A 22,026-nucleotide genomic window follows, 5' to 3' on the forward strand; every position below is an offset into this window, starting at 1 on the left:
TTTAGTATGAAAGTAATTTATTTACAGAAAAATAATATAAAATAAGTTATAATACATTAAAATATTTTAAAGTAAAGCTGTTGAATTTTGAGTGTTTAATTTAAAATTATTATTGTTATCATCAAGTTATATTGCCGGTTGGTTTCCTTTAAGTTAAACCACTGGTAAACAGATTTAGTTCAGTGGTTCAGGGAGCACGATAGCTTCAGGGACAACGCCGGGCAGAACAGGTTCTGGTAGAACTACAGACTCGGGAACTACAGGGATAACAGGGCTTGGGTGAAGGATTGATTCAGGGATGGCAATAGGAAGCTGAGGAGTGGGGAGAATGATGAGTCCAGGGGTGGCAATGGGGCTCTCAGGTAAGACGGGAGAAACTGGGGCAGGTAATACGATGGGGTCGGGGATCACGGGGCTCTCAGGTACGATGGGAGAAACTGGGGCAGGTAATACGATGGGGTCGGGGATCACAGGGCTCTCAGGTACGATGGGAGAAACTGGGGCAGGTAGTACGATGGGGTCGGGGATCACAGGGCTCTCGGGCAAGACAGGAAGAACTGGAGCAGGTAACACGATGGGATCGGGGATCACGGGGTTCTCAGGCAAGACAGGAAGAACTGGGGTAGGTAGCACGATGGGGTCGGGGATCACGGGGTTCTCAGGCAAGACGGGGAGCACTGGGGTAGGTAAAACGATGAGGTCTGGGATCACAGGGCTCTCAGGCAACACAGGGGTAGGCATGACGATGGGACCAGGAACCACTGGTGCCACTTCAGATTCAATTGGCTTGTCAATAGATACGGCGTCTACTCCAGATCCTTCTAGGTTGACAATGATCTGCACTACCGGCAGTGGGTTGGCGGCAGCGACGGCCAAAACGGCAACCAAAGCGACGAAGATTTTCATTTTGGATCTGCAAAGAAACGTTGGGTTAAGATTTACAGAGTAAAATACGAGTCCTATTTCAATTCTACATTACTACAAAAAATATTTTGTTATGGGCGCAGTAAAATAACAAATTAAATATAGAAGTCGCAATTCCCATATTAAACATTTTAGGCTTATTAATGTATATCATACGAATGCACACTAATGTTTATTTATCTAATTATAATATATTATTGAAACAAATAAGAAATTAAATTTAAATGATTTGTAGACTTAATCTAGTTACAATATATTTGGTGCGTAATCAAACTCACCTATATTACTTGAAAGCTCTTCAAAAATAATATATTTTTTCTAATTTACACTCGGTTTTTATTGAAGTCATTAGAATAGTTATGAATTAATTATCTGATTATTTGGCACGTTCCACATGCTTGGGATTAATATTAATACAACCAGAATTATTAGATTTGATAGTGTCTTCCCTGCAAATAACGTGATCTGCAATTTTATTTTTGTTATGTACATTTAAATGATAGTATTTAGAATCTTGCTTGCTTGTAACCCGCATAATGCGAAAATTAAAACAAGAATCTATAATAAACAAAGCTCATTACCTATTATAAACATAATCGTCTCCGTTACTGTGATAGTATAAGTAAGTAATTAAGTAGAAGAGAAACAATTATTATACGCGAAGAGAGAAACGATCGTGCACCTTAGTGATTAATGAACGGCGTAAAAGCATGGTGTACACTAGTTCTAGAAACTGTAATCTTACTGGATTACCTAGTTTCGACTACCCACGCCGTGGAAAAGTCGGAAAAGCCCGCAAGCCGGCGACGTCACATCCGCAGGTCCGTTGACCACAAGCCGCCGATACAGCAATTAAAATAACGATATTCTAATTAGTATATCTTGAAATACAACTGAATTAATTTTTTGCAGTTTTATAAAAAGTTATGTTGAACTTTTTTGTGCAATTTATTGGTAGGTACATGTAGTCTCTACCTAGTAAAACTGCAAAAAATGAGTGTATCAAATCAAAACCCAATAGGGTAAATTAGAGAGGACCGTGCCAAGCCTAGCTAGCCGGTGTAATCAAGAAAAAGGTTCTGAAGTAATGTAAGACAGTAAAACAGAAGCCAAAACTTCCCGTTTTATAACTCAGCGTAAATATTTTATCTTAAATTCTGCTGCGGCGCGAACCTAATGACATCCCTTATTGATAAAAATCTCATATATCCGTTGAATACAAACAGCAACCGCTCCCTAGGCGATGGAAAGCCCTGCGCGGGCGCCGCGTGGTTGCCGCGTCTCCTCCCGTGGAAACTGTGCCACGACGCACCTACTCTTAGTAAAAGTACTTTCTTCTGCCCGCTTTCGGAAACCCGTCTAGAACAAATTTCCTCGCTGTAGTAACCTTGTACTATGTGACATAAGGCGTTTGACTGTGCCTGCACTATAATTAGACTCGGTCGGCGTTTTACTGCTGTACCGAGAACTCAATCTATATAGACTCGACTAGTGTATATGTTACGGTTAATGTGATAAATTGAAAATTATTAATAATAACCGGTTATTATGAATAATTACCGACAGTCGCGGTAAAAGTGATAAATTAATCACATTTAACTGTGATTATTTAATAATTCAACCTTAGTACTAACAAATTTCATACAAGAGAACAACATCGTGTGTACGTGCTCGTGTACAGCCAAACTTTTGAACGTTTTGATATCATATATAATTTGGCATAATGAGTTTGGAATGTTTCTTGCATAATATTACTTTTCCATGATGCCTATAACATAATGTTTTGATTTAAAGTGAAAAATAGGTTAAGGTGCGGCGGGGGTGGCCCTTGGGCCACCCCTAAGCCGCCTATTTAGTTTTATACACACATAAATGACCTCATATTAATCACATTTACCAAATCATGCGGTAATTATTCATAATAACCGGCGATTATTCATAATTTTCACATTTATCACTTTGACCGTAACATATAGATTGTAGCAACACCCCGTGAGAAATGCCAGCACTCTCTAGATATTAATATACCTATGTCAGCCGATTAGAATACAATAGGTTGTTAACAGATAGGTATTGTTCGGAAAATGATAACCGAGAAGTTCATAGTGCCTTTTTGTTATTGTTACAGTGATTGTTAGGAAGCTTTACGAGTAGATGGGTTCATAGTGATTTTGTGTTTTAGAAATACGAGCCTATGTATTGTATACCTTTTTGGGCTATCTTAAATACTATCATAATAGAAATACTTAAAAAGCTTTAGCTGGAAAACTCTTTTTTTGTCTTAAACGTTTTCAGAATTTTAGCATTTTCAACCCCAGTTCAAAACAAATTCTTTTTCAAGCGGAAGATAATTACAATCATCTGATAAGATGTCGATAAGTATCGTACAGCCACCGATAAAAATGTGTTATTTTTATTTGAGAATAAGAAAGTTTCGATTCGTAGATGACCTTTTATAGACTAAAACAGTTTTACGCGAAGCTTTTTTTGTCTAGCTCAGAACATTCAGACATTTGCGAATAAGCGTCGTTACCTACTAACATAGGCATCTAAGTTTAAGCGGTCTAGCGTTTCTCTTCAGAGCTATACATTGTCTTAAACTGGCAAAAGGGAGGACGTATTTAGGTCACCGCTGGGGACCGCAAAGAAGACGGGCGAAGTCCCGCCGGCAAAAGTAAAACTATTTCAGTGGCTACCTATAATAAACTTCATTTCGTTTGTTTTGGTTGTCTGAGTCTGAGAGCTTACAATAAATCTTTATATTAAATTAATAATAAAATGCTGATTCTGATGCCAGAATATCAGTCCAATAGATCCGATAAATCTTTAAACGTCCGTTTTTGAGTTCCCAGTTTTAGCGTTACCGTAATATGAATCTAATTTAATTGAATCTGTGTTACTTTATTTATAATAGGTAGGTACGTGTGAACCATCAATCGACAGATGCGGAAACGTTGCGCGAGAGCATTCTTGGGTCTTGCATTTCGGTCGCTTGCGCCGCGTCGTGATCTATCACGCGGAAATCCAAACATGTCACGAACTCTCCGACAAAGGTTCGTGTTGTACATGGCCCAACAGTCACCAATATATTCACATCAAATCTAATCAAAAAGTCACCCCGTAATCGAAATAGATCCTGATGATAAGTGCGGACTCCGTAGGTGGGAAAACTTCGTTTTTTCAAAACAATCGCCAAAAATATTATTGGTATTAAAACATGGTCACTGAATCTGGGGGCACGGCAGTGCCCCCACCAAGTCGAGCAAAAAAGCGGCACGGCCGTACCATCCTTTTCTCGAAGCAATTCAGGCCATTTTCGACTGCCTGTAACTTCGTTGTGGATAAAACTAGAAGGCTGAATTTTCATTAGCTATGCAGGCATTGTAAAGACACGGTATATTTAAAATTTCATTCAATTTGAACCAGTAGTTTAAGAATTATAACGGGTCAAAGTTACTTAATTTTGTCACTCACTGACTCACTGACTGACTGACTCACCGATCATCAAAATTCTAAGGCACTTCTAGCAGACCTAGAAGCTTCAAATTTGGAATATAAGTAGTGTTTGGTGTATGAATCAAGGAAAAACTAAAATATTTGGGGGCACGGTAGTGCAACCGCCAAGTCGAGTAAAATTTTTCAATTTCGGTCCAGTTTTCTAGATACATAACTGCTGTCTACAAAATACAAAAAGAAATGAGATTTGGGGGCACGGTAGTGCAACCGCCAAGTCGAGTAAAATTTTTAATTTCGGTCCAGTTTTCTAGATACATAACTGCTGTCTACAAAATACAAAAAGAAATGAGATCCCATCAAAATCAATACTTGTCAAAAAAACCAAGTCTCGCAACTCAGTTGTTCTACGGTAAAAAGTTGTGAAATCCATGTAATACCAAGTCCAGGCCAGGAAATCTTTAACGTTTTACATAAATATATTGACTTGGCCATCGCATGAAAACACGTGTAAATTAAATTATTTAGTGCGATGGCCAAGTCAATAATTTATGTAAAACGTTAAAGATTTCCTGGCCTGGACTTGGTATTATAGCCTGACCAGGAACATAAAAACCCTGGCATAGAGGCGCGTCAATTGCATTTGATAGTGCAACACTGAGTACAGTCGTACCTGTGTTAAATTATTAGGCTAACTTTATGTATCAGGATTCAGGATTACGGGCTAATTTGATATTTTCATAAATTAGCGAAAAAATATTATTACAGGTAACCTGGTTTAAATAAATTAAATGAAACCATCAATCGAGTAAGTAGGATTTATTTTATTATTTATCAATAATCAAATTCAGAACTTGAATATTCAACTGCAATGTCTGCTCATGAACGCTTCAAACTCGGTACTTCTTTCCCAATTCCATAAAATTCAACACTTAGAAAGTGACAAAAAACTTTAAAATAGGTAGTTGAAAATAAACCACAGCTAATTTTCATAGTGGACTGTACTATACGATAAACATGTCAGTCAATTTGACAACCTTTGTCGAAAACATTATTCAATGAAAATATTGTCCGAACCCTTAGTATTTCTCTTCGACAAATACTTTAACACATTGTGAACCACTTTTCTTTCACGACTATAAAAAGATTTTAGCAATTTAATTCACAAAATCAATTGCGCTCATTTAAAATAAAGTTTGTTTACACTTTGACAGCAATAGACTGACATGCAAGGTGACATGTCAATGAAGTTTTCAGTTACTGTTGCCATTAAAAGAAATTAGTACCATTAGTTTTCCGCAACATGGCGAGGGTTTTTATGTTCCTGGTCAGGCTATACATGGATCTCACAACTTTTTACCGTAGAACAACTGAGTTGCGAGACTTGGTTTTTTTGACAAGTATTGTTTTTGATGGTGAAATATGCTTGGTTTTAACTATCTTAAATCAATTTTAAGGTAACTAAGAAGTAAGTAAGATTTTGATTTTAACTTAGTTTTGTTGCGTTGCGCTGTTATAGGTGTCTTTAAAACTCTACATTATAACATAAATAAAAAATAATACTTACAATGTAAAAGGTACCGGAAAATCGACAAGAATAAAAACATATTACGTAGGTATGTAATCAATAGATTGTTACTGCAATATTTTTTACTGTCATCCATTAGAGAGATTAGCATTATCAGTATCAAAGCGGTATAATTTTATGAAACGTGTAAAGTCTTAAAAGTGGCAATAGAGATTGTTAATCCCATTTATCTGCCTCGATAACCGAATGAACAAAGTTTGGTAGCGTTTTGCTACTTATTTTATACGTGTAAATCAACCTTAACTTAGGTACGTTGATGTAAAATCAGTGAGAACGCTTATTAGAAAAGTTTTCTGCCTTTTCATTCACTTAAATATCACGGAAATAATAAACAATATTTTATAACTAAGAAGGTTGGCATTCTTCCGATAACGATATAAATAATATTTTTACCTTTAATTAATTTAGCTGGCTTAATGTGCCAACAATGTAGAAACCGATATTAATGGCTTACCTAAATTAAACAAAAATTTACCGATTAGATGATAGTTATATCTCTTTCAGCCCAGCCCAACACAATTGTGACGTTAGTTTGAAGTAAATTTTTGGCGGTATTTTAAGGCGTAAGTGAACGGGCCCACAGCCGCACGATTGTGACGGATATGCTCTATCTATTGGTGTGAGGAAGATAGCCAGCAAGCGCCGCGAAGTTTAAAATAAAACGGGTTCATTTTGCCGTTGCTGTTGTTTGGGGTATCGCTGCGTGTGAGTGATTCTAATTACATTAAAATTATGCCATTGCTATGTTATTATTGGGATTTATAGTTAATTATGAAGTGTTTTAGGTAATAGTGAATAAATTTGTTTGTATTTTTGGGTAATTCTCTAGAAAAAGTGTGACAGAAGTTTAAAGTCACAATTGTATCACTGCGGGCCCAACTACATACTACATTGCAATGGCTAGATCATTATTTTTCCTTAAAAACAATACAATTGGAGAGATACTGGAACAGTATGACATGGAAGATGTTCATGAGGCAGGTGTGCAAGATTGTAAGATTCTTACTCCTCCAAGAATGATGCTCCACTCTCATCTTTGAGGGCAACCCCCAATCAAAGTGACGGCAAATGGACAAAAAAAATGATTTCGTGGCAAAACTACTAGCCAAGCTCAAGATAATTAAAGTAATGAACAGCCCAAATCATTTGCGGAGTACTTAGAAATTTATTTTAATGCCGATCTGTTTGTAAGTTTTGCTATCGCTGCTGCGCAATATTACATGGCCGAAAAGGGCCAGCAAATGAAATCGCAATGTACATCTAATGAAATCAAAAAAATCTTTGGGGTTCATGGGACTATGAATTGCATTAAATACCCTCGAATTAAAATGTTTTATATTGTGACCTTGAATGAGTTGGGCCCACATCGACACAAATGTGACCGTCACAATTGTGACTTAAAATGAGTAAGGCCCACGTTGATACAATTGTACGCCCCCTGAAAAACCATGAAAACAACATAGTACCACTGAAAATGTTAAATTTTTATTTTCTCTGATCCCCAAAGATAAAGAATATCGTGTTTTTTCATTACTACCTTGTTTAGTTTCGTCGTGGGTCTGAAAGGGATATTTTTATCTCGACTGCTTAATAAGTTTGATACTTTGCTAGTCCTAGGAATGACGAGGCAATAAAATGTATTAAAGCACGAATGTAGCATACTCTACTCGTTACTTAATATTTCATCATTACATTTAAATCACAGACATAGATCTATGCTTAAATCGAAATCAAGCATCGAGCTCCCATAATACGTCTTTAAAATTTCAGTCTTATTAGTCCTTTAAAACTCTTTTTGAAAATAAATCCTTAAAGTTCCGTTAGTCGAATGCCGTAAAATCTTTTGGGAATTTGGTGTTTTTTATGTGTCTGGACTTGGACAAAGAGTCGTTTAACAGTCTCGGGTAGGGTTGGCAGGCATTCGGACAAAGATGGGCCTTGATCAGGTCACCTAGAAAACAAACTCCGGGTAGAGCGAAAATATTGTTTTTAACGGCTCTTAGATTTTACAAATAGATATTTTACGTTTCTACGCGAATGTCCAGTATTCTAAACTATATGACCAATCCGGATCCACGAGTTAAGGAATTGTCAACCCTGTCTCAGGAGTCAGGACTCTCAGGGGTAATAAAATATATGCCTTTATTTTTGGACCCGTCTCTCGACTTGAAGCGCACGCGCACGTGTCAAAATAGGTCAAGCAATATCCCAAAAGTTCATTATTCCAGCCACTTCCGTGTCCCACGCGGCTAACTTCAGCTTAATTAAAAATGAAGTGTAAGGCTTTAATTTTTTTAAACGCTTTTAACCATTAAGTATCATTTATAATCGATAGGATTTTACTTTTAAAATGCTCTAAAATATCTCCTAGCCTAGCTGTAAAATTCCGTCATAACAATTTAGCACCTACAAAATACCGTTTGTTCATATTGTTACCATGGAATTTTTTTAAATTCAACAGTAGCCTACAATAGAGCTAAAAGTAAACAATAGCGTGTGACGATGACTTTCTTCCGATGTAAGTAGTACTGTACGCGCCAGCATTAAAACCTCATGCAATTCAAACTCATGTCACACTATTCTATCACTCATTCTGACAGTCCTTTTCCTATCCTCTCCCTCCCACCTTCAGTCTCGCTCTCGCATCGCAACGCGCCGCTTCGCCTACCTATCTGGGCGTTAATAATAAATAAGTATCCAAAATAAACCAATTCAAATAAACCCAAATCGCGCGCTAAACTCATCTCAATAAAATTCAAGTGTTTGTGAAAGTGAAAGAAGAACCAAGCTTGGACCGTCCTGTGGAGTCTGCTCAATCGAAGGTATCCCATCCCGTTCCTATCCCAATCTCCTACAACTCCTTTCTGGTCCTTCGAGCCGGATGGTTCATTTCCTATCCTTTACACTTACAGAAAATCACAACTACACATTTTCACGCATCCGTCATTTTGACAACTCTCTAGAAAATTCTAGAAAATTCGCTCGTTTGACACATTCTTTCTGGAAAGTTCGATTCGTTTGACATTTGGCACATTCTAGAAATTGCTATTCACTCAAACGTCAACTCGTTGTTTGTAAACACGTATATTTTTTAAATTCAATCTTTTAAAATTTTATTTCAATTCAATTTCAAATTCGCTTACATACGCTACGCATTTTATTTTCCTACTGGATTATAAATAAATACGCACAACTCAACTCATTTTTAACGCTAGCTCTCGTGCGTGTGTTTGCTCACCTACAATACAATGGAGGGAGTAAAACGCAAAATTAATTTGCTTGAGGCTAAAAAAGAAGCGCTTTTTCAGAGGGTTCAGGAACTATACGACCTCAGCCTAAAGGTCTCCGACCCTCAGATTGAACAAATTTTCATGTCTCGCATGCATTCGATTGAAAAAACAAGATCGGATTTTCTTGATACTATTGACGAACTTAATTTGTGTTATATGAAAAATGATGAGGAACTCAAACCTACATTTGCCGCACTCAACTCGTTTGACGATTTGTACTGTAACATCCTTTCGGTGCAAAGCTCCATCGCACAACTAAAGGCCAACACAGAGCGACGCAAACAGGATTTCGTAAAAAAATTACCGCCTTTAGAACTAGTCTCTTTCGACGGAGCCCCTTCCAAGTGGCCCGTTTTCTACCAAAATTTTAAAACTCTTATTCATGAGAACACTGGTTTGTCTCCAGGTGAAAAGGCTCAATACCTTATAGGAAAACTTTCCGGAAAAGCACTTACAATTTGCTCGGGTATTCCACCGACTGGTGAGAACTATAACATAATTTGGAACAACCTATTAGAAAAATACCAAGACATAAGAGTACAAGCCTCTATGTATTTGGAACAGTTAATAAACTTCAAATCGCAATTTTTAGATGAATTTTTGGAACAGTATTGCTCAGCTGAAGCTGCCTTACGACGTTTACAGATTGATGACCTTTCCGATTTCATTTTGACTCATATTGCTCTCAGTAAATTAGACAAAGACACTCTAAATTTATTTGAACAATCCATTAAGCACGTAAAAATGCCTACGTTTAATGATCTCAAGACTTTTATAAAAGAACAGAATAAGATCCATTCTTTACGCTCATCTTTTACGCAAAATAAGCCGTACGTTAATTATAATAAAACGAATTTCGCATCGCAGTCTAAAAACTCGAAACCGACACAGTCGTTTGTTTCTAATACAGCTTCTGGAGTAAAACCCAATCAACATTACTTCCAATCTCAACCGAATTCGCAAGGCTCATACACTCCATCCGCTGTACGCAAGAATTGTCAACTTTGTAAGACGGAACCTGAACATGCCCTGTTCAAATGCAGTTATTTTCGCTCGAAAAATGCGCCAACTCGCTACTCTTTAGTGAAAAAATGTAACTTTTGCCTCAATTGTTTAGGCTTTCATAACATTAAATATTGCAAATCTCAAAATCGTTGCTCAGTTTGCCAACGTAAACATCACACTCATATTCATATAGATAATTTTAACGTAAATAGACCTATGACGTCACAACAGCTGACTTGCAGCGCTACGCTTTCGCCGACCGACGCGTCCATGTCCGCGCCCGGTCCGGTCACGCCGCCGTTGCAATCGATGCCAACCAACAATGTATCTCTCTCTGCAGTCACGCCGTCGATCGCTGATGAATCTAGTACCACGGTCTTATTACCCACCGCGTCAGTGTATACTTATGACAATAATAAGACGTGTCAAAAATTACGCGTGTTTCTAGACACAGGTTCGATGAGCAACTTTATCACAAATAAATGTTGTGCGCGACTGAACTTAAAAGTCAATCCGCTACCTACCACTATTAAGGGCATAGGTCAGTCTGAAAGTGTGTCGCTGGGATATGTATCTTTCACAATTGCCTCACGCTTTGATCCCAGGTGTAAATACACTATTAACGCACGCGTCATTGATACAATAACCGATTATTTACCTAATGTAAAGGTTGACATAACCCAGTTATCACATTTACAAGGTCTTCCTATGGCTGATGACAGCTTCGATATCCCTGCTGAAATCGATTGTTTGTTAGGCAATGAGATATTCCCGCTTCTTTTAGGTAGTAATAAAATAACTTCACCGCAATCCTCTGTCATCGCTATCGAAACCACGCTCGGATATCTCGCTATGGGACGCGCTCAGTGCTACTCAGCTCATTCACGCAATGATAATAAAGCATTCTTTTGCAATGTAGACTCGCACTCATTAGAATCACTCACGCAACGCTTTTGGGAGCTTGAAAGTGTACCTACTAAGAGACACATCAGCCCTGACGACGAAATATGTGAAAACATTTTCCAATCAACTCATTCTCGCGACGACTCTGGGACGTATACCGTTTCTTTGCCATTTAAACTCGACCCATCAGAACTCGGCGATTCTTACTTTACTGCTAGGCGTCGCTTCTATAACTTAGAGAAAAAGTTAGACTCAACTCCGGGCTTACGCACTAACTATAATGAAAATATTCAAGACTGTATCGATCGCGGTTTTCTGTCAAAAGTCGAAAACGCATCGAATTCAGAGGAAAATACTCCAAATTATTATATACCTCATCATGCAGTATACCGACCAGATAAACTCACTTCAAAAACTCGAGTCGTTTTAGATGCAAGTTGTAAAACAACCTCTGGAAAGTCGTTAAATGATGTTCTTTACACTGGCCCAAACTTACAAAGTAATATTTTTGATCTTTTAATTAACTTACGCATTTTCTCAGTCGCTTTATCTGCTGATATTGAAAAGATGTATTTCTGTGTGAAGCTTGATCAAAATCACCACCCGTTTCAACGCATATTATTTCGATTTGATCCTGAATCACCGATTGATACTTATCAATACAATAGGGTTTCTTTTGGCGTTTCTAGCTCGCCTTACCTCGCTATGCGTGTCGTTCGCCAACTCGCTGAGGACGAGCGCGCGAATTATCCTATCGCCGCGTCTGAAGCTCAATCCTGTATGTATATGGACGATTATGTCTCACCGATGGACGGGTTAGAAAAAGCTGAACAATCTTACCATCAAATGGTTAAGATGTTCATGGCCGGGGGGTTTAAAATGGTTAAGTGGATCTCGAACAACCCTGAGCTTATAAATAAGATTCCCGATTCGCATAAAAATCCACAGCTCGTCGATTTTGACACTGACTCAGAAATTACGACAAAAATCATAGGCATGCAGTGGCAACCTAATGATGACGTTTTTCTTTACAAAATTAACTCTACTAACTCTGACCAATGCACCAAACGCACGATTCTCTCCGCAACCGCTAGATTATTCGACCCTTTGGGTTTGCTAGGCCCTGTGACAGCGTTTCTCAAACTCTTAATTCAAGAATGCTGGCAGCGCGAACTTGAATGGGATCAGCCAGTTCCAGACTCAATAAAAAATAAATGGAATCGGTTTGATAGTGAGATTAACTATTTATCGCAATTAAAAATATCTCGTCATATAGGAATCACCGCGGGTTGTCACGTCACTATCATGGGCTTCGCGGACGCCAGTGAAGTATGCTACGGAGCTGTAGTTTATGTGCGCGTGAGCTCTGATGCAGATTCACCCGGTGAAGTCTTTCTTATCGCATCCAAATCGCGCGTCGCGCCTTTAAAGAAAATATCTCTTGCGCGGCTTGAACTGTGCGCAGCGCTGCTCTTAACAAATCTTTTATTATCGGTTCGCGATAGTATAGAGAATCGTTATGCTGTTAACTCAATTTACGCATTTTCAGACTCGACTGTCACTCTCACGTGGATATATTCTCCCGCGTACAAATTTCACACATTTGTTGCGAATAGAATTACTGAAATTAATTCGAAACTCAACGCCAAAATTTGGTATCATGTTAATGGAAATGAAAATCCTGCAGATGTAATATCGCGACCTGTAACTCCTAAAGCATTATTAAATCAATTAAATTGGTTTCACTCTCCTCAATGGACAGCTCAGCCAATCTCGCAATGGCCTATCGAGCCATTTCAAGTTTCATCTAACAGTGTTCGACTGGAAGAGAAAACTATCGCTCTTGTTTCAGAGACAAACTCTCAATCGAACTCTCACTTTTTCGATCGATTAATTGATCGCATTTCCACGTACCCAAAATTATTACGCGCTACTGTGTACGTGTTACGCTTCGCTAAAATACTACGTTCAAACGGAGTGGTTACATCCTCTGATTTAGAACTCGCTGAACTCTATTTAGTACGCCATATACAGGCACTATTTTTTACTCAAGATATGCACGCAATTAAAAATAATAAACCCTTTAACAAATCGCTTCTCAAACTTAACCCTTTCATTGACTCTGATAATATACTTCGTGTCGGAGGTCGACTCACTCACTCTCAACTCAACTATGGACAAAAGCATCCAATCATTTTATCGCCTAAACATCGCTTCACTCAACTTTTAGTTGATTACTTTCATGTATGTAATTTACATACTGGTCCTTCACTTCTACTCAGTCTGCTTAGACAGAAATTTTGGATACTTTCCGCACGTAACTTAGTACGTCAAAGAGTGCATCAATGCAATATCTGTTTTCGTTTAAACCCTAAATCTACAAACCCTCTTATGGGCGACTTGCCATCATTTCGCGTTTCAGAAGCTAAAGCCTTTGTTTATACATCGGTCGATTATGCAGGTCCCTTCTTTATTACTCACATTCGCCGCAGAGGTGTTAAAAGCCAGAAGGCTTATATTTGTTTATTTTGCTGTCTTACAACTAAGGCTCTACACATAGAGTTAGTTTCAGACTTAAGCTCTGATCTATTTCTCGCCGCTTTTCGTCGATTCATTTGTAGAAGAGGCCCCGTTTCCATGATATATAGCGACGGAGGTACTAACTTCATTGGCGCTAAACGCAAGCTTGACGAAATTTACGCTCTTTTAGAATCTGACTCTCACAAAAAATATTTAAGTTCACATTTGGCTGAACAACGCATTAAGTTTCTTCATAGTCCACCATATGGTCCGCACTTTAACGGCATCACAGAGATAAATGTTCGTTATGTAAAAACGCATCTTTATAAAGTTATTGGTCTTCAAGTGTTAACATACGAAGAGTTCAACACTGTACTTGTACAAATAGAAGGCTTATTGAATAGTAGACCATTGTGTGTTCTTAGCTCTGACCCATCTGATGTATCCGCTCTCACTCCCAATCACTTTCTCAATATAACTCCACTGAAATTCTTACCAGTAGAGGATGTCTCTGATATTTCTGACAATCGGTTAACGCGTTATCAGTTAGTCAATAAATTAGTGCAAAGCTTTTGGCGTCGCTGGAGTCAGGAGTATTTAACTTCTCTACAACGCCGTGAAAAGTGGAATACGGTGACCAAACCGATAGATGTGGGCTCTGTTGTTGTTATAAAAGATGACAATGCGCATCCTCTTTGTTGGCCATTGGGTGTGGTTGTGGAAGTATATCCCGGAAAGGACAAAATCATTCGCACCTTAAAAATTCGCACTGCAACCGGTATTTATGTTCGGCCTGTAGTTAGAGTTTGTCCTCTTCCTTTACAGTAACTCAAATAATGCTCTTAACTTAATTTTTTTCTTAACTTTAATTTAACTCAACTTTAATTTTAATTTAACTCAACTTTAACGCTTATAACTCGTTTAGTTCTCTCTAACGCATGTTTTTTTTACGTTTTTAACTTTTTTTTACAAACGCTACTCAATCTAGAGGAAGACCTCTAGGCCGGGGGAGTTGTACGCGCCAGCATTAAAACCTCATGCAATTCAAACTCATGTCACACTATTCTATCACTCATTCTGACAGTCCTTTTCCTATCCTCTCCCTCCCACCTTCAGTCTCGCTCTCGCATCGCAACGCGCCGCTTCGCCTACCTATCTGGGCGTTAATAATAAATAAGTATCCAAAATAAACCAATTCAAATAAACCCAAATCGCGCGCTAAACTCATCTCAATAAAATTCAAGTGTTTGTGAAAGTGAAAGAAGAACCAAGCTTGGACCGTCCTGTGGAGTCTGCTCAATCGAAGGTATCCCATCCCGTTCCTATCCCAATCTCCTACAAGTACTTTTAAACAACAAATAACTTACTTGGAGTATTTATTGTTAGATATTTATATCATTAAATAGAATGCAACAATTACAAAGCTTTACTTTCTTGCATTGCTTTACTAACTCTACTTGCTATCCAAAGTCCAAACATAGGAAGGTATACTATTTACATTTAAAGTAAATAAATAAATAAATCCATCAGCTTTTATTATCAATTATCTATATTACTCTTTTCGTTATCACAACTAGGTACGTCACGTTGATATACTTGCTCGTGGCCCGTAGTAAATGATGGTATTATGATTTTGTATTATTTAGATAGGACCTAAATCATTATTTACAAATTATGAAATATTTCATTAAATCAAATGTAATTGAAATGGAATCATAGGCTGTGCTTATCTTCCGCCCGCGCTGCGCTGCGCGTGAGTCGCCGCGGCCGCATGCGCCGGGTGGGCGAGCTGCGCCGACCAACTCGCTGCGCACTCGGCACTCGCTGAGACTCGGCTCCGCAGCAAATTTCGCCGCTCTCGCCCACTGATCTACATTTCACCTCCAATATGGGTCAATAACTGCCCACGCTCAGCCCCTCCGAGCGCGGCCGTTCACCTCGCCACTCCAAATCATTGTTCGCCAAATGTATAGCGTAGCTGCGGGTCGATGGCCCCATGAATGGTGAGAGAATCTTCTTCGAACGACACTCGACACGATGCCATCAACGCACATACATCCTCCGGCCAATCGTCGGTTTATCAGCTGCGCGCGGCAACATAAACACCGAGTCATTACCTTTTCGAATAAGTAATCATCATTCAGCCAGCTGTCAGCACTTCCAGTAACATCGAGTGATAATCATATCATACAAATTGCATTATAAGGATCTTCTATCTAAGGTAACCTAATCTTACAATTTGTTTGAGATACGTTTATTGTTATAGAAAGGTGAAATATCTAATAGAAACTGCGACAAATGGAAAGACGCGTAAAAGCTCGTGAAAGCTGCGCAAGCGATATGAACCTACCGTAATCTCAGATTTCATCGTTACAGGATGACCAAGTCTTGAAACTCGTTTTGCAATTTGTTTACATTTTTGAGGCAACATCCCACAATGTAAACCGACAATGTGCCTTTACCATAACACTGCAGTGGGTATAATAAAGGAATACTGAGTTAACCAAATATTGGACTGCAAGGAAAGTGGCGCGCTGAACGGCGCTCGCGCTGCCTCCGCTCGAAGTGTCACGACGAACTCTTACATAAGGACTCGTTGTGCTTTCGAAAATATAATGGGCAATTTTTACCATTCCTTGTCTGAACAATGGCCTTCTTACTCGCGTGTTGCGTGCTCAGAAGAAAGTTACATGGATATGCATACGTTTGTAAGATGATACTTATCTAAGCGTTGATACGCATAAGACAAAACATTGTATCTACATGCTTCCCGTTACTTGTGCTTATGTCTTGTTTCTTTGTGTTATTGTGTTGAATGGGAATACAATTTCGTGGTAGGCTGAAAGACCGCATAGCAACTAGTGGAGTCGCAAAAACCAGCTTCGTATTTCGGCTCTGGGCAGTTACCGCACGACAGCCGACAGGCCGTGCAAGGAGAAACACATCGCTTGCTCCACATTCGAGTTTGGAGCCGATGACTCCTCGTGACCGTGTCCCCCTTACCGAGTGCTGCTTTATCTCGCCGAATTTCTCTCTTCTGTTCCGCATCATCACGGACAAAAAGTTGAGACCCGTTGTGGAAGCGCGGCCTAGTTGTGGCAACGAGTTGGTCACACCGCGACGCATACCACTCGGTGTCAGCGAAAATTGAACTCTTCAAATGTGTTAATTGTCCGAAAGTGGACGAAAACACTTACGAGTGTAACTAGCATAAAAACAACTATAAATAAGATTGCAGAATACGTTAAGCATCAGTTAACCGATATTTTAGGTGATTAGCAGAGGTTAAAAGTTTATGCTTAACGGAACTTTGCACGTAGATTTAGAATACAATATGTTTGGACACGGTTGAACCCATGATTTGTCTGTAAATGTTAGGTTCCTGATAAAGAAAAGTAGACAGATGTTTGTTAGATTTTTGTTTGTTTGATTGTTTAGTAAAAGCAAAAATCCATGTGAAGATCGATGTGTTTAATAGAGCAATTATTTCTCTACAGTCTAGACAGTGACCAACTTACATGCTATGTTTATTTAAATTGGTATGTGCAGAGCCAGATTCAAATTAGAATCAAAATAGTAATTGATAAGGAACTGATAAGGATCGTTTTATTTTAATATTTTTGGATGAGAATTGGACGATTTTCTTCTTTCTAAGGTAAAAAAATAGTCAGTATTTAAATACCTAATGTATCACCCAACGTAGAAATGTAAGCAAAAATATACTTCTATCTAGTACTTACAGAAAGTACCTAAGTTGTTGAATGGTCAGAAAGACCATTCAACAGTAGAGCGTTTATTTGATGCAAGCAATAAAAGTAACTTGTACCCTATAAAATAATTACCGTAGGACCACCACCTACTAACCGACAAACCAAAGTGAATCGCGTATTCATGACTCTTTTTTCACTTTCCGACTCTAGCTTGGAGTCATTAAAATTTTACAGTTAGTTATCACAAGTCAGGCCTTTAAATGGTGGGTTTAAACGGTGATAAACGAGTACAAGATGCAAGTTTAGCTACATATAAATATACACAACTTTATCATGTTAAAGTTAACTTTAGGAAGTTTTTAAATAATTATGTTTATTACCTAGATGACTTCTCTATTATTAATTTGAATACTTACTAAGGTTGTGTGCTTATGGCATTTTAAATTGTTTTGTATCTGGTTCTAAACAGTCTCTAAGGCTGGGTTGCACCATCTTACTTTAACAAACATCAAAAATCTGTCAAATTCCATACAAAAAGCACCAGTTGTCGTTATAGTTACAGTTAAAGTTAGGTGGTGCAACTCAGCCTTAGTATAGCTCAGATGGAAGAGTAGTCGTCCGGCAAGCGAAAGGTCGTACCTATGTTCAATTCCCACCGTAGGCAGTTTGATTTCTTCAAGTTATTTATAATTTAGTTTGAGATGCGACTCTTAACGCGAGAAAATTTTAATAAAATTAATCATTGATCTGTAATTTTTTAGATTGCGATTTTGCGACAATAATAATCTCATGTCTGATGTGCTGTCGACGTGCCTACGTAGCACTTGACTAAGTAAGTATGCTTACAAAGTCAATACTGAAACAAGAGTTTCAAACCTGTTTTACAAGTTCAGCCTGTCGAGGCAATTTTCTGAGGCGCTTTACAGTTTCAGTAACTCTTTTTAATTTTGGTGTCGAGCACGTTCGCCTTACGGTAGTTTAATGAAACAAGTTCTCAATTAATTGGCAGTTTCGTCATTTAATTCAATAAACCAAGTGAATGTAATTATTTAAGTGTAGATTGTCTCGAAAAAAAAAATACTTAGTTGTTTTAGTATGAGAATATTACACACTCATTTTTTTTTTTTTTTTTGGACTATCCCGCGGAACACACTCATTGAACAGTGTTTTTAAAGTGACGTTTAGTATGGAAATGTCACTTTAAAACAGTGTTCAACAAGCATGCAACTTTTTATTAGTAAGGGGGTAATAGTATAAAACTACACATACTATTTAAATTGTTAATACCCCTTATTTCAAACCATTGTTCTACATACAAGCTTCCACAAAATATCACTAAAATATAACTAAACTTAAATGCAACCTTTCACTACTATAATAATAACACTAGTTTACAAGGTTTTTTACCCAGAGATGAAACTGATATGTATCGGTAGAGTTATTAACCCTTACTTAAAAACTGAACTTAGAAAAAATTTAGGACGTCAAATTTTGTAAATATTGATTATATTAATTTTTATCATTTTTACACATTTATCTCTAAAAAACAATAAAAAATGAGTCGTTTTACTCCTTCTTTTATACTGATTAGTATCAGTTTCCCTTATTATAGACCAGCAGCAATCCGATAATATATTTTTATCCCAAATTCCTTGTTATCTTTCCTCAAAAACCTTCAAATCCTGGTGAAAACTTTCGCCATGCTCAACACTCACGCTTCCCAGGTTCTCAGGAAAAAAATCCAGGTGAGAATGTAAAAAATGAATTTTTAACGACTTGCATGGGTATTCCTTGGTAATTCCTCAATAATTTAGAAACAATTTCTGCATAATTCTCAGATTAATTTATAGTTTCCCTTGAAACTTTTCACTACTGCTTTAAATTAATACCAAGCATCTTTCCCTTACTGGAATTGCTGGGTAATGATGGATAAAGAATTCCTTCAGACTGTAGCACAGGTTTTGTGACTGATGCAACATCAGAATATTGTATGTTCTTGGTTTTGTTGCTAAAACCTGTAGTTTCCGTGAGGCAAAAGTAACAGTCATTAATGTGATTTGTTGGTTCTCTCCATAACATTGGGGTGCCGAACGAATCGTATATGTTTTCTTCTTCCTGGAGCCTAGTGCAATAATATACTTCTCAAATTTTCGCACACTGCACCAGGAACCCATTTTTATCAGGTTTGTTATCGAGATTTGAAAGTAATAGAAATAGGCCCGTTTTACGGCCTCAGTGATTGGTCTCTTCATTTTTGACAATATAATTTGACCACAAACTTAGCAAAAGTTATTTGGTCTTAATTTACACTGCCTTCGTGACATTTTAAAACAAGTGAAAATGTTAAAATAATACTTAAACGCAATTAAAATAAAGTAGAAACTCCGACACGGCTAACAAGACAGCTTACTTAGGTTAATGCGGATATCTCAAAAACTTGACGTGATAAAAATATGAGACATATATTTTTGTAATAAGGGGGCTGGTAGAAAACACATCCCATATGAATTATCTTTGGGTAAAAGAAAAACTTTTTTTTTGTAAACTAGTGTAATAATTAATGTACTTTTTGGAAATGTCGTAGGCGTTTCTCAGCTTCTAACGAAAGAAACTAAGAAGCTATGTCTGAAACATGCCAAAAGTACCTTCAATATGTTGATATGAAAACCAATCGTCAGCAATAACATTCAATAACTGCACATAAAATGTGTATTACCACTTACTAGTAATAAAACGCGTAATAATTTTATCTGTCGGCGACTGTTTAGTCGTTTATGAATGGTAGAAGTGGTAGAAGTCACTGTATATTTACTAATCAATTTACTTTTTGTTTTTAGTAAAACCATTTTTTTATGTAGGAATGGGTATCCATTAATAAGTATAGAAGCACTAAATACATATCTATTTTTAAATAAAAAGTAGGTAAAATAGTTCCAGATCCAGTACGTAGAAGTAGTGCATTCCGTCCAATCACTCACTTCCGGTCTCTAGCAATCGGACGTCTAAAAACCTACGTTAATCTTTGGTATGTTGAACCTCGTCGAAAACATTTTCAAGACATATTTTCTTAAGAGCCATTTTACATTTTCGTGCGAATTTCTAAGATTTTGGAAGCATGAATTACTATCTTAAGCAACACCCAGATATTATTTAATAACTGCGAAAGATAGGTCAATCCTTGGTGTTGACCATTAATGAAACGGATTTACTAAAACTCTTTTGCTTAATTCACAGTGCCCCATCTCCCACAACCATTTTACGGAAAAATTGCCGCAGACTCATTTTCAAAGTCCTGTATCTATTATTTATGCTCATATAATAAGCTTAAAAATATATAGTAATCATCGGACATATATTTTTGTAGTCCATTAATGAAATAGATTCTTGAATTTCATTACCATTATTGAGTAAAATCTAAAAATAATTTGGCAAATTTGAAGATTAACGTCACATTTTGATCGTGGTTTTTGGTTTAAAAACACAGCAATAACTGCAATAAAAGTATCCCAAAATAAAGTATATTCATTGTAGAATTGATTTCTACAGTTATTGTTTAAATATTAGTAACCACTTTGTCAAAATATTGATGTGAATATCAGTATAAATTACAATGCGCAAGCCGACATCGATTAGTATGGCGCGAGCGCCCGTCAAGGCAGGACCTGTGTCATTTTTCCCGCCGTGACGTTTACGTGCGTTCGTGTCGTGAAGCGGTGATTTGTACGGCGACCAAATACATTTGATACTATGCCGAGAGGCTGTTTCGAGTCGGCCGGCCGAGCAGAAATTGAAATGATAAATTTTAATTTCTTTGACGGATCTGGGTGTAACTATGTATAATATGTAGGTAACATGTATTTAATTGAATAAATAAATTATAAAAAAGTATATCCATTATGCTAGCACCCTTAACACAAGCATATTGGTTGCCTACTTTTGGACTAGATGGCGCTGCGAAATTGTCCAAAGATTTGTTTATTTATTTCCGTACCGCGCGGGAATAACTTGACATGTCATTTTTGCGTACTTTTCAGGGGAGCGATTTTAAAGTTTAGAGTTCTCTGGTAAATCGGAATTAATGATAATTGATATTTTTATGATTGAAATAAGCTAATTTGATGCGTATTTTTCGATTGGCGTAAGAATTTGATTAAATTATCTTCTTAATCTATTAAAAAAAAGACTTGTCAAGTTGTGTACCGACGACTTGTCAAGTTATTCACCAAAGAAAAACAAACATTTAAGGTGTAAAAATTGGATTTAAGTTAATTATTTTGAATGAAGTTTAAGTAAAAAAACAAAACATAAAAATAGAACATATTTTTATCACTTTTGCAATGAAATAGTAACAAATTTATTAGAAAAATCAAATATAATCGCAGATTATGATTGCTTTTGATCAGATAATTGTACGTTTACTTAAAATTAAAAAAAAAAGACAAATAAAAGAACAAAAGCCATGCTTCATAACAAGCACAATTAATTTTAATTATTTTAGGCTTACCATTAAGCTTAAAATAATTAAAATTAACTGGATATATTTTTGCGTAAGGTCGACACGCCCTTTCGCGTCCACCGTCCAGTTCACGTCCAAATGATGGATCACTCTAGAACGTAAGCTATTGCTATGATT

General features: G+C 37.3%; 1 protein-coding gene across 1 annotated transcript; it reads right to left on the bottom strand.

Annotated features, from left to right (window-relative positions):
• On the bottom strand, positions 1 to 1,236 carry LOC135072237 (uncharacterized). The gene is made up of 2 exons (XM_063966180.1): positions 1,203 to 1,236; positions 1 to 913 (listed from the first exon to the last, which is right to left on the bottom strand). Exon 2 carries the CDS (start codon positions 904 to 906, stop codon positions 175 to 177), a length of 732 nt encoding a protein of 243 aa, XP_063822250.1. The 5' UTR covers positions 907 to 913; positions 1,203 to 1,236; the 3' UTR covers positions 1 to 174.
• Positions 1,237 to 22,026: the final 20,790 nt, after the last annotated feature.

Source organism: Ostrinia nubilalis, chromosome 5, assembly GCF_963855985.1.
Source record: "Ostrinia nubilalis chromosome 5, ilOstNubi1.1, whole genome shotgun sequence".
NCBI classification, from domain to species: Eukaryota; Metazoa; Arthropoda; class Insecta; order Lepidoptera; family Crambidae; genus Ostrinia; species Ostrinia nubilalis.

Coding starts and splice junctions, on each gene's coding strand:
- LOC135072237 (XM_063966180.1), bottom strand. CDS start 906: ATGAAAATCTTCGTCGCTTTGGTTGCCGTTTTGGCCGTCGCTGCCGCC.